The 13,077-nt window shown below is 41.4% G+C and overlaps 1 protein-coding gene across 1 annotated transcript; it reads left to right on the top strand.

The window, feature by feature from the left end:
• The first annotated feature begins 1,545 nt into the window (after positions 1–1,545).
• XPC (xeroderma pigmentosum, complementation group C) lies at positions 1,546–11,384 on the top strand. The gene is made up of 14 exons (XM_010290984.1): positions 1,546–1,612; positions 2,408–2,531; positions 3,480–3,564; positions 4,064–4,221; positions 4,435–4,555; positions 5,902–5,991; positions 6,433–7,368; positions 7,837–7,997; positions 8,259–8,340; positions 8,744–8,878; positions 9,380–9,549; positions 9,777–9,870; positions 10,410–10,499; positions 11,172–11,384. The coding sequence occupies exons 1-14, from the start codon at positions 1,549–1,551 to the stop codon at positions 11,382–11,384; spliced, it is 2,523 nt and encodes an 840-aa protein (XP_010289286.1). The 5' UTR covers positions 1,546–1,548.
• Positions 11,385–13,077: the final 1,693 nt, after the last annotated feature.

Raw genomic sequence — 13,077 nt, forward strand, 5'->3', positions numbered from 1 at the left:
AGCCGTGGCGGGACTGCGGACACGGGCGGCCGTGATATGCTGGTCCGTGTCCCCGGAGGTGCCCTGAAAAAGTTCTCCAGAGCAGCTTCACAGAATAACAATTTCTTGTAAGCGACAAGTATGCTTATTTTTCCGCTGACCCCATTGGTAGGTCTATGGGAATCTTTATGTACTTCTTGTGCATTACATTATTAAAGTATTTTCCCTAAACAGGTCTCGTCCAATTCTTACCTATTTATTCAGAAACAGTGACATGCTCATCACTAGTGGTCACTTTCTTCTGTAGCTAGCTCTAATGAAGTCCATGGAGGTATTGTTTCTGATTGCCATGGAGATGAAACTTCATCCTTTAACATATCTTCCTTTCTTCTGTCCCATGCAGATGGTTTTGGAGAGAAAAAACCCAGTATAAAGAAGAGCAACTCAAAAGCTCTGGCTAAGAAGAAGGAAGATGACTGTGATACTGGAGCTTCCAACTCAGCAAATAAGCCTTCAAAACAAAAAGAGGCAAAATCACTAATAAAAGAAAATAAAAAAAATACTGGAAATAAAGGGAATGGTAACAAAGAGGAAACGTGCAGGTAAGTTTACTTGTCATTCAAGTCTATAGGAGCTCTCTCTTCATGGTTACATTTTATTTCTTTAGAGCCCAGTGCTGCTTATGTGCATGTGAGCAGTTTGTTTTAGGCTATCAGTACAATTTAGTACATTTGTGTCCCACAGCTGGACAGAAGTACTGTCTTATTCATTGCAGAGTCAGTTTGGAGGAAGATAGTCTGTATGGGAAGCTAATATGTGAGCCTTTTCAAATTCAATGGTTTAAATATAAAATTCTATTTCATTTGTTACAGTTTTTACATGGGACTAGGGAGACTTTATGGAATCCAGCATGAATAGAAGAAATGTTGGCCTGAGATTTGGGTTTAAAATGATGAGCAGAAGTCATTACATATATCATTCTTTAGTGTTTTTTTGGAATCCAAATATAATATCAGCATGGTCTGCCCATGGAGATTGCTATAGCAAATGAATTAATAAAAATAAATTAAACTGATTGGTCTCATTTCACTGGCCAGCTAGAGCCTTTGATATTAGTGCAGTGAAACAGAAACACTTCCAATTTCAGAACACTTTGAAGGTTCAGTAAGAACAAATGATTCAGTGAGACATTTCTCCAAGGACTCATTTGTACGAGGTGTTGTAAAGGATGGGGCCTTTTGTAGGTTCAGGCATCTTCGTAAGCATCCTTGCAGAACCAGGACCTAAGTTAGTACTCAAAAAGTGTTGCTGCATTGAACCCATGGCAAAGACTATGCTTTACAGAGAAGGTATCTGTAGTTTAATTGTCAAGTACTCAATCTGTTCTTATTGATGCAGAGGTCATGCTTCATTTATTTCCGTATTTTTAGTGTGTTCTTTCTCTATTTTTCTTAAATAAACAAACACACTTCCTCATGCTAAAGCCATTTTGATAACTTCAACAGTGACTCGCTGAAGCTCCTTCAGAAAGAGAGAAAGTTGAAGAGAGAATCTCCTGTTAAAAAAGAGATGGATGAAGACAATACTGATGATGATGATGATGAAAGTGAAGATGAATGGGAGGACGTGGAAGGTAACAATTGCATGTTTATTCATTTTAGGGAGTAAATATTCTTATACACAGTTTATTTTTTTTGTAATTTGATTTTTGAACTATTTCTCATGTGGATTCAGGTAAATGTATATATTCTCTATACCTGAAGTATACTCCATGTGCATATCTGTATCGTTAAAAGCTCATCTCTCATAACCTTTTAGAATGGCTCCAAAGTAGAAAAAAACCAGACAACTACTGACCTGATGGTAGTGCCTTGAATTTGACTGTTTGTTGGCTTGTGTTAAAATTATGCTACCATGCACCAAGCGCTTTCTCAGCTGTTTGTTTTGTCTAATACTGAGCAGCTAGGAATGAGTTGAAGATTCAAAACTACAACTTCCTAGTAAAGGAGAGTGTAGATGAAACCAACTGAACTGTTCAGTTAAGTGGCCATCAAAAAATTGATAAGAATTATGATGGTCATAATCTTTGTATTTTGCTGCTGCCTTCTAAAGTGAAGAGTTGTCAGTTTTTTTCTTTGCTACTCTACAAGTACCCTTCAAGTCACATCTGCTTCATTCACCTTTCTCCTGATTGAGTTTGCCTGTGGCAGTCACTTGCTATTAGACTGTGCTGAGCTGATTCCTCAACAGCAGGTGACTGGCATCCCATAGTTATTTGAAATAACTGAGCACACACAGTGTTATGGAAGATCCAGGAGCTGCTAATTACTGGGGATGTTGTGTTTGTAGGTTCTTATCCCATTGTCAGACCTCCTTGTGGCATCTATTCCATGTTTACTTATCATTTAGTAATATTTTATTTTTCCAGAACTCCAGGAACCTGCCACAGATAAGTTAGAAGATGGTGCTGATCTTCCGGCTGTGATGATGCCAAGCAATCCTGTTGAGATAGAGATTGAAACCCCGGAGCAGGTGAAGAAAAGAGAGAGGAGGTAAGAACAGAGAAGGCAGCAGAGGGCTGTTAAAGGATGAAGTTAAAAATATACTAAGTCTTGGCTGTCACTGACTTGCTCTATTCTGGGTGGAAATGCCTACTTTGTGCAGACTGCTGAGTTGAAATGATGCGAGGTCATGGGATGGAGAACAGTTTACATGCTGACAATTTTACCAAAATCTTCAGTGGAAGTTGGCGGGAATAGATATTTTTCAGCTTCCTTGAAAATCAAGTGTGTGACTTCGTTGTGCTTTAAGATCTACATCTCCAAGCCAGGGACGGTAGTAGCTCTCTTCAAGGAGAGCTGTGCGTGAATGGCTGGTTGTACTGTAAATATGTTAACAGCTCAGGTGGAAGCTTGTGTGTGCCCATACCTGAGGTGCGAATAGGTGGGTCAAATGAATGCCCTCGGCATCTGGGAGCATTGTACCAAGGAAAGCCTTCGTTGTGCGGTGGCTGGAGGCCTGATGATACCTCATGCTGTTACAGGGTGGGCACTGTCCCAGGCCAGCCCTTCATAACAAAGCAACCAGAGTATCTGTTGCGTCTAAGTTGAAAGACTTCATCAATGAAGAGAACACCATTTTTTCAGGAATCTGAATGCTAGCAGTCATCTAAAAGTCAAACAAGTCAGACGGTAAATTATAAGTTTAGTATGGAGCTGTCCTAAGCTGCCTGGTAGGAAACTCTAGGCACATGAAGTTAGGTGGAGTTTAGGCCATCTGAGTATACCCAAGCTCTCAGTAGTCAGGTATGTGCAGTTCACAGTTTATTAGTCATATGTAGCCTGCATGCCTGTTCACATGGCCAGTAACTAAATTTTTGTAAGTGTGCACAGAAGTTTCTCTGGGATGGATTCTCGTTGTGAACTGATCCAGTTCAGGAATCTAGAAACGCAAGTCTGTGGAAAACCCACAACATCCATTTCTTTTGTAATCTTGTGCAGAGAAAAAAGGAAAGCCGAGTTTGAGATGTATCTTCGAAGAATGATGAAACGTTTCAGCAAGGAGGTTCGTGAGGACACACATAAGGTATTGGTCACAGAGAAACCTGGCAGGGAAAAAATTGAGCATAAATGTGATTCATAATGAAAAAGAAACTAATTTTGATCAAATAATTTGGAGCTATGGCTAGAAGTAAAAAAACAGAAAGGCTGTAGTCCTGACAAATGCTCATTAGACTTTTCCTGAACTGTAAGTTAGAAACATCAATAACTGCATTAGGAAAAATCTAAATCAAAGCAGATGTGAGTAGGGTGTATATTTCTCCATTGAGTGTGTATCTGGTCATTCTGTGGACGTTAAACTCAGTCATGTAGAGCAGAAGGCACTGATAGGGGTTTCGAGGCTTTACTGTCTTCTGATGGTGATCTGAAGACAGCCCTGTGTCCTCCCTGTGTATGCTTGAGAGGCTTCATTGTTGCCTGTCTCTTAAAAGGAGCAGTAAGGCCTTCCTTGTCTATACCATGGACAATAGTTCTAGTAAAGAAAACCTCTTGTGAACTCACTATAGAAACCTTTTTTCTCTCAGGTTCACCTCTTGTGTTTATTAGCAAATGGTTTCTATAGGAACAGGATCTGCAGCCAGCCAGATCTTCATGCCATTGGTCTATCCATCATCCCCACCCACTTCACGAAAGTGCCTGCAGGCCAAGTGGACCTTCTCTACCTTTCCAACTTGGTGAAATGGTAAAACTCTCTCTCTCCTAATCATGCTGTCACATAGAACGTAGAGCCAGGGTTCAGGGAGAGGGGTAAATGTAATTACCAATTTTCAATGATTTTTCTGATTTTAAATACAAGGGTGAGAATCTGTCCTTTTTACAGAAGGAAATTATGAACTATGAAGTTTAAGAGTACAGTCACACACACTGGACAGTAAGTAGGTGTCTCATATTTCAGGTTTGTTGGAACCTTCACTGTCAATGATGAGCTTTCCACTGAAAAAGGAGAGCCCCTTCAGTCGACCTTGGAGAGGCGCTTTGCCGTCTATTCTGCACAAGATGATCAAGAGTTGGTTCATGTAAGTGACTGTGAAGTGCAGAGTTAGCTGCTGAGTTTGCATGCTAGATCAGTGCTGTACTGCTGTCAGGTTGTACACAAAGTGGTGTTTGAGGGATGGATTTGCAGAAAAAAAATTGGTGACTTAGGTGATTCTGTGGCTTTTTTGTTGTTGTATTTTTATCTGTAGTCCTTCTGTGATTAAATTACTCAATTTGAACTGTGCCTAACTGGAGCCTCTAGTTCTGGTTGGTGTCAGCTGCGTGCTCTGTGTTCTGCTGTGGTTGGCTTTATGTATAGTGCATAGAGCTACATGTTCCTCGGTATGCTTTGACAGTGTAGATCAAAGAAAACAAGCTTAATATATTTCTTCTTAAGTACTAATATGAATGAGGAAATTTTTGGGCTTACTTGCAGCCAGAGAAACTTTACAGATCTTTGAGTTAGAAAGTTGGTAGTTTGTTACTATAAGTCACCGTTGAAGCTGAAAGGAATTGAGCTTTGATTTAAGGCAGCCCAAGAACAAGGCTTCAAAACAACTTCAACTCTACGGTCATTTTGTGGTGGAATTGGATTAAGGGAAGAAGTGGAGTCAGTTGCTTCAAGTCACAGAGAGATTTAGTAAAACAATTGAGGGAGGGGGAAACACAGGAGATCAAATTGACAGAGGACATTTGGAACAGCAGAAATGAGCTGCTACTTTGCAGATGCATGGCTTGCAGCTCTGCCCTGTTGCTGGTAAAGTGGGATGTTGCAGCTCCTCTGCTGCAAAGCTTTTTCAACCTTGGTGTGGAAATGCAAAGATGTCACTTCCTGGGACAGGAGGAAAAGACAAAGCAAGCTTTGCTTAGGCAGCTTCTGTTTGAGTCCCATGCAGGAAGTCAGTTGCCAGGTCACAGCTGTTAGCCACTCGGTTGTGACTGTAATGACATTCTCTGAATGGCTGGTGTTTCTTCTGGGTTCAGCTGATGGGATGTGGTTGGCTTTGGCCACCTTTGGGAGGATTAGATTCATTCAGTTTTCCTCAAGAGTGAGAGACTGATAGGGTAAATAGGATTTGGCTGAATTACTGTGTCTGCTCCAGCAGGATCATTCATTTAGCCTCTTTAGGAATTGGTCCCTCATCTGTGAGCTAACAGCAGTACCCCTGTCACAGTAATACCATAAATAAGAGCCAGAGAATACTGTGCAGTACTCTAATACTGTAGCAACTGGGCTACTTACATCTCTGTGTCAGTGTATACAGCACTGGGTAAAAAGTAGGACTGAAAATGATTTGTGACAGAACCCAGACTGTAAAAGAGTTTCAAGAGGTTTTTTTATATACCTTGAAAAAAGGTTAAACATGCTTTATTTTTATTTTTGCAGATATTTTTAATTATTCTGCGAGCATTGCAGCTGCTGTGTCGCCTCGTGCTGTCTTTTCAGCCCATTCCTCTCAAGGAGATAAGAGCAAAGGTAGATTTTGTTGGGTGTTGGGAATAAGGAATGGGTTACTGGTTTAGAGAATGGGATTGAAAAAACTTTTTCTGTTGCAGCTTGAAGTGAATCGCTTACTGCATGAACCAGGGTGATGACAATGTTCTGTCTGTAGTGCAGAAGATGAAAAAAAAATTTTTAGGTTTCACCTTTAAAAAAAACACCCATTTTGTGTGTTTCAGCAAAGACTTCTTACACTTCAGTGGTTTTAATTTTCTTTAAAAATTAGACAGCAAACACTTGCTGCTTGAGTACACCTCTTTTCAGCCATGTTCCCTGAAGTTGTCAAGTCCCTAAGACATGCGCATTGACCATGCCTGCCAACCTTTGGTCTGCATGCACCTCATGCTGATTTCAGTCTTTTTTTTTAACGTATCCTTAGCCGTGGTAATAAAGGTGACGTGGCATCTTTCTTTGCAGGGAAAAAGCTCATCCAAGAGGCAGTCTGTCAGAGGTACTTCTGAGAAGCAGGAGAGCTCTGCCACAACACCCAAAGCTGTGGCAAAAAAATGCCCCTACAGAAAAGCCAAACAGGATGAAAAATCTTCAGAGAGCGAAGACGACAACAAGGAGCCAAAGAAACACAAAACGTCTCAGACCAAAAGGACACGCAAGTCAAAGTTGACTGCAGGCATCCAGGAGCAGAAGGAATCTAGTAACGAGGGGAACTGCTTAGCAGAAAAAGATGTGCCAGTCAGGCCCAAAAATGATCGCCGGAGACGAGTGGCCTCCAAAGTGTGTTACAAAGAAGAGAGTGGAAGTGATGAGGGCAGTGTTTCAGACTTCGAGGTTTCAGAGGAGGAGGGTGATCTCTCTGATGAGGATTTTGAAACTGTCTCTAAAAGGCGGAGGAGCTCACTGGGCTCCAAGAAGTCAACGGTAACGGCTATAAAAAGCCCAAAAACTGAGACTTCAGAATCAAGGCTATCCAAAAATTCATACGGAGCTGAGCCTAGGCCAGCAAAAAGTACAGCTCCAACCTTGCCTCATGCACAGAGAAAGAGAAGCAAAATAATTTCTAGTGATGAGGATGATGGACAGCAGGAAGTAAGGAACATAATGGGCACAGACCAGTGGCTGGAGGTTTTCCTTGAACGTGAGGACAAGTGGGTGTGTGTAGACTGTGTTCATGGCAATGTTGGCCAGCCCCAGCTGTGTTTCACATATGCCACAAAGCCACTGTCCTACGTTGTGGGATTTGACAATGATGGGAGCATCAGGGATGTGACGCAAAGATATGACCCACTGTGGATGACTGCAACAAGGAAGAGCCGTGTGGACCCTGAGTGGTGGGAAGACACACTGCAGCCATATAGAAATCCCTATGTGGAAAGAGACAAGAAGGAGGAAAATGAGGTAAATGGCAATTTCAGGACATTTAGTGCCAAGAGTCCAGTCCTTGGATTCTTGTTCAGGCCAAATCATTAGGCATCTTTCCATGAGGAAGGAAGTTTGTATTTGAGCTTGAAATGTTCAGATTGAGCATGTTTTAAAGGGAATGTACAATGATAGAGTAAAATAATATCAAATGGAGGCTGTTCAGAGAAATCTGGATAGCAAAAGTACTGGACAGCCCATGCTGCAAACTTATTAATGTGGTTTCTGTACAGTTTAGCGTTACCCTTCTCAGAGATAGTCTTAACATATGTAGATCTGGGTAGACATCTAAGTACCTATTTGCAACAAGAATGCTTGGTCTGTTGGCTCATCTGATTAAGTTTCTGCGGTTTTTTCCTTTGATCCATGCTATAATCATTCTTACTTTCTTGCAAAGGGTAGTGCAAGAACATTGTGAAATCACTCCTCTTTGTATAATTCCTACAGTTTCAAGTTAAGCTTCAAGATCAGCCTCTACCAACAGCAATTGGAGAGTACAAAAACCACCCTCTTTATGCACTGAAGAGGCATCTCTTGAAATATCAGGCAATCTATCCTGAATCGGCTGCTATCCTAGGGTACTGCAGGGGAGAAGCTGTCTACTCCAGGTGAGTGGTGCACATGGTGTCATGTGCAACTGTGATCTTTGTAATAAATTTAAGAGCTAATTCGTGTAAAGACCATGATGGTATCAGCAGTCGTCTTAGGCCATGTGCATAGGCAGGGTGAGGCATTTAGCTCCTCGGGCAGTATTTGCATATCACTTAGATACAGCTTTTTTACCATTCCTAACATGTGAATAACAGTTTGGAAGTCTCTTATGGAGATATTTCAAAACTCTTACAGTTGCTTCCTTCTGGTCTTTTTAGAGACTGTGTACACACGCTGCACTCCAAGGACACTTGGCTAAAGCAAGCTCGAGTGGTGAGAATTGGAGAAGTGCCTTACAAGGTAAGAGGGTTTGACTTCCTCCTCTGCAACATGTCTGCCCTCTAAATTCAAGCTCAATTCTGTTTTGGTTTTTGCCTTCTCTCTGTCAGCAGATGTAGATTTCTTGCTTGCTTGCATGGTTTGTGGTAGCTGCATCGTGAATCTGTCCACCTACCGTGCCTGTAGTTGCTTTGTACTACCCAAAGCCCAGCTATCTGTTCTTCCCACCCCAATGGTATCTAGCAGAACCCTTTTTAACTTCTCCAAGGGCTTATGGGTTATCCTTTATAGGCAGTGGATACTGAAGATAGGAAACAGACATTTCTTCTCCCCCAGAGCCTTATCCTTTGATGTCCTGGGAAGAAGTCTGAAATCGCTGGCAGCTTGCGGTGGTGTTACAGACTTGGTCATTTTATTTGCGCAGATGGTGAAAGGATTTTCCAACCAGGCGAGGAAGGCGCGCCTTGCAGAGCCTGCAAACAGGGACAAGGAGGATCTGGCGCTGTTTGGTCGCTGGCAGACAGAGGATTATCAGCCGCCTGTGGCAGTGGATGGAAAGGTAGCTAGGGAGGCAGAGGGCTGGTGTGAAAGTGTTTTTTATGGAGCTGTGAGCTTTATTTTTTCTAGAAGTTGCATGTTTCAGAGGTGGGATCAGTCAATAACATCTGGATTCAGGATTAAGAGTTCTGAGGTAACTGTATCCAAGAGGAAATGGTCAAAACTTCATTTAGACCTTTCTTTCCCGAGTACAAGTAATGGGCGCTAGCCATGCAGACTGCTAACTTTATAATTTTGTTCATCTAATTTGCCTAGCCCATGTTTGTTTTGCTAATTCTCTGCATTACAGTCTGAGTAACAAGGCCTGGGCAGAGAACATAGCTAGGAGATAACCATGCAGCTAAAATCTAAGCTTGTGACTTGTCATGTGAATATTAATCGAATACTGGAGTGGAATGTAGCAGGTCAGAAGGAAGGGAGAGTCCCTGCGTTGCAGCAGGGATTTTCACCTCTCTCCAGAGAGCAGGAGTGTCACCATTGCTCTTTAATTTTGCGATAACAGGTTCCTCGGAATGAATATGGAAATGTCTATCTCTTCCTGCCATCCATGTTACCCATTGGCTGTGTGCAGCTGAGACTCTCAAACCTGAACAGATTGGCGCGGAAGTTGGACATCGACTGTGCTCAAGCCATCACTGGATTTGATTTTCATGGTGGCTACTCACACCCAGTGTACGTAAAGCTGCTTTGTGGCAGCTGACAGATTTTGATGTCCTGAAGAAGTTATATACCCTGTGTTAAGGAGTACATGTGATGAGTTACACACTTAGATCCTATGAGACAGGTATTGACAGTTCTGTCAGTATTCAGTAGCTTTTGATTTGGCTGGGTCAGCAGGCATTTGCTCCCTTTCTTTTTTTCTTCTAGTAGCTGACAGAGGATTGTGTTCTCCTTCCTAGTACCGATGGCTACGTTGTCTGTGAGGAGTATAAAGAGGTCCTCATTGCTGCCTGGGAGAATGAACAAGCAGAAATAGAAAAGAAGGAGAGAGAGGTGAGAATTATTTTTGCAACTTCTGTATTGTTACATTTATTAAGTAAGTAAACTCCATTTAAAGTGGACAATCAAACAAGAGTGGGCTGTGTAAGCAACAGACACAGAGCTCTGTGACCGTGAAGGGCTAGTTGCATCCCCCAGCTTGCTGTCCAGACTGCAGCGGGATGCAGTACAAGTGTGTAGCAATATCTGAAATGGTACATACTCTGGAATAGTTTTCCATGGCTGCTGGGAAACACAAAATGAGGAATACATGTATAAGTATAAAGTGTTGGAGGTGGTTCTGGTGTAATTTACACAGTCAGGGTACACATTAGAAAGGGACAGTAATTCATATATTTAGCAGATAATTGGACACAAATGCATTTTACTCTTAAGAATCCTACTAGCCTATAATTTACTGTGACACATTTAAGTTGGCATGTTTCTTTTTAATGGCAGTTTAAAATCTTCAAACTTCCATTTTGTGTGGGCGTAAATACATTGAAACTCATAATAGTAAGTTTTTCTCTTTTCAATAACTGTATGTCACACAGAAGCGTGAGAAAAGAGCTCTGGGGAATTGGAAGCTGCTGACGAAAGGACTTCTCATCAGAGAGAGACTGAAGCAACGCTACTCCATCAAGGTGTTCTGCATTTCTGTTAGTGATTTCTTTTGCAGGATGATATTTCTCTACCAAGATACCTCTTTCCAGAATTTCCAATGTGTCACGTTTCCAGCTGTAGAGTGTAGAACTTCCAGAGTGTAGTTGCTCAAAAATCCTTTTATTTCCTGTTGTTAGCATGTGACTAGCAACTAGTAAAAACAAAAACCTACACCAGAAATTCGATGTGGTTATGTCTGTGAAAGATTCATTATTGTTTGACAAGAGATCAGTGTTTCCCAAAGCATCATTTTTTTCAGTATTATTTTCTGTTTTGACATACTCCCTTTGTAGATTAATTCCTCCAAGCCAGCCAGGTAGCTACCAGGATAAGAGTGGGCTGCTTTTTGTTAGGAAGCCAGATGTTTTAGTTCTTAATGTTTTCCCCATTGAGAAAGGTGAAAAGCATTATCTTTTTAAAGCAGGATTATTTTTATTCTTCCATCATCAAAAATATTTTGCCTGTGTTGAAAGAATGGTTGACATGCAGAAAGAGAAGCACACTGCTTTGGGCAAGAAGCCCAAACCAGAGCAACCAACCAACTTCCGTCACAGTGACACTTCATGACATTACAGAAGACAAGCCCTTTTAGGCAGGGGTAGTTATGAGTGATTTCTAGGGCAACTTTTCAATTTTCACACCTGTTTTTTCAGACTGAGCCATCGGCACCTGAGACACAGAAGGGAGCTGGATTCTCTTCCGCTGAAGAAGGAGGTCCGAGTTCAGAGAGTGCAGTAGGGAATGTGGCCATTTCTTGGCCCCAAAATCGCCAGTTAGAGAAGAAAAAAGAAGAGAAGACAACCAGAAAGAGCAAGCGAGAAAAGAAAGGAGAAGCAGCACAGTTGTTCCCTTTTGAGAAACTGTGATCAGAACAAGCGTTTCTTTGCCGTTTCTAGATGCAAGATCAATAGTCACAACAAAAGTATCCTTTGCTAGTTAAGGACATAGTCTTCCTGTGCACTGGTGTTTCTGAGCAGTCAGGGACCAACCTAATGCAATATCAAGAGTTTCTTTTGCTATCGCAGGTAATTAGGTTCATCCTTTTGTCTTTGGACTTAGGAGAAGCAGATGTACAGTTGTACCTTCTGAGAAGATCACTTTGTGTTGTTGGGGTTCTTTGCTGTCTTTTGTATCCACACTAATAATTCTGGTTTCTGAGGCATTCCTTTCATTAGCATTGTTTTTTTTCCCATTTTTCTCTTTTCCATTTTTCTCTGCTTGCCCAGAACTAAAGCGTGCAGCTGCCACTTACCAGTCTGTGGTGAGTTGGCCAAAGGACTACTCACACCCTCTTTGATACATACCTTATCCAAGTCAGTGGTGAGGTAGAGTTCTGGTCTTGTTCTCTCATCATCAGAGAAGGGGAAGTACTTCCTCTAAGGTGTAAAGAAGCACGCAGTCAAGCTCTCGAGGAATCTGAAAATTTACTTTCTAAAGAATACCTGCCTTTTGTGAAAAGTCAGTTTTGGCTTTTCATTCTTCCTTTGCTTTCAGAAATCTCGTGCATTAGAAGGAAGCCTTGTCCTCATTTCAAACTTCAGGTTAAATATGTTGTCTTGAGTAATTTGAATATATAGGTATTTGTTTCAGTTTTGTTTTGTCAAGACCATGTGGATATGTTCTGGAGCAAAACATGTAAAACTGACTGTCATTGTCAGAAACAAAATTTGCTGAAACCAGAGCACTCTTGTAAATGTTACCCAGCACCTAGGCATTTAAAAACCCTTAGGAGAGGAATGTTAAAGCTACATAAGCTTTTTCTGCAGTTTTACAATAGAAATGCTGAGCTGTCTTTTGTAGTATTTTTATAATTAAATTACACTGACACTGTCTCTTCAAAAATAGAGGGGAACAGTCTAGCCATTGCTGGACATTGTCACAGAGGAAAGATTGAAATGCAAAAAGATGGCTTACATTTAATTATGTTCAGAAAAAACCTATTTTTGTACTGTATTTGTAGAACAAAATAAAGTATGGAAAAAAGAGTAATGTTGTCGGTTACACCTCCCCTCCGGCCAGCTCGTTCTTCTCTAAGCAGTTCTGTGTCCCTGGAAGGACTCATGCAAGGGTAAGAAAGAGCACACCGTAGTATTTCCAGAAGTCACGCATCGGGTCCTTGGATATCCCAGAGCTATGTGCCTGTTAATTGTTGTAATGTTAAGGGTCTTCATGCTGCATTTTTCATTTTTGCTACTAAATTCTAAATAAACGAAATGGTAACAAATAAAGATAATAACCTTTAATAAAAATAATAAATAAAGAGCAACCTAAGTTGGAGGACTGGGAAGTAGACATGACCTGTATATAAGGCTTCAAGAAAAATTCTAAATCTTGCATGAACTGGTAAAAGATGTAGCTCCTTCTGTGTTAGTCATGGTGCTGACATGCAGGATGCACCCTGAGATGAGCGCTTTGAATGCCAGGGCCCAAGTCCAGCTCCTGCTGGTACCGGTAATTTTTTACCTGCTTAACACAAGAGCTGGTACCAGCTGTACCAGAGTGACTCTGGGCTCCCTAACTTGGGACACCCACCGCAGACAGACAAAGTTATGAGCGTCG

This window comes from Phaethon lepturus, unplaced genomic scaffold, assembly GCF_000687285.1.
Source record: "Phaethon lepturus isolate BGI_N335 unplaced genomic scaffold, ASM68728v1 scaffold30887, whole genome shotgun sequence".
NCBI classification, from domain to species: Eukaryota; Metazoa; Chordata; class Aves; order Phaethontiformes; family Phaethontidae; genus Phaethon; species Phaethon lepturus.

Bases quoted from the DNA above. Each gene is read 5' to 3' on its own strand.
- XPC (XM_010290984.1), top strand. From the start codon at position 1,549: ATGGATGAAGACAATACTGATGATGATGATGATGAAAGTGAAGATGAA. The intron at 3,565-4,063 runs GTATTGGTCACA...TTTTTCTCTCAG, and splicing joins TTCGTGAGGACACACATAAG to GTTCACCTCTTGTGTTTATT. The intron at 8,879-9,379 runs GTAGCTAGGGAG...TTGCGATAACAG, and splicing joins CTGTGGCAGTGGATGGAAAG to GTTCCTCGGAATGAATATGG.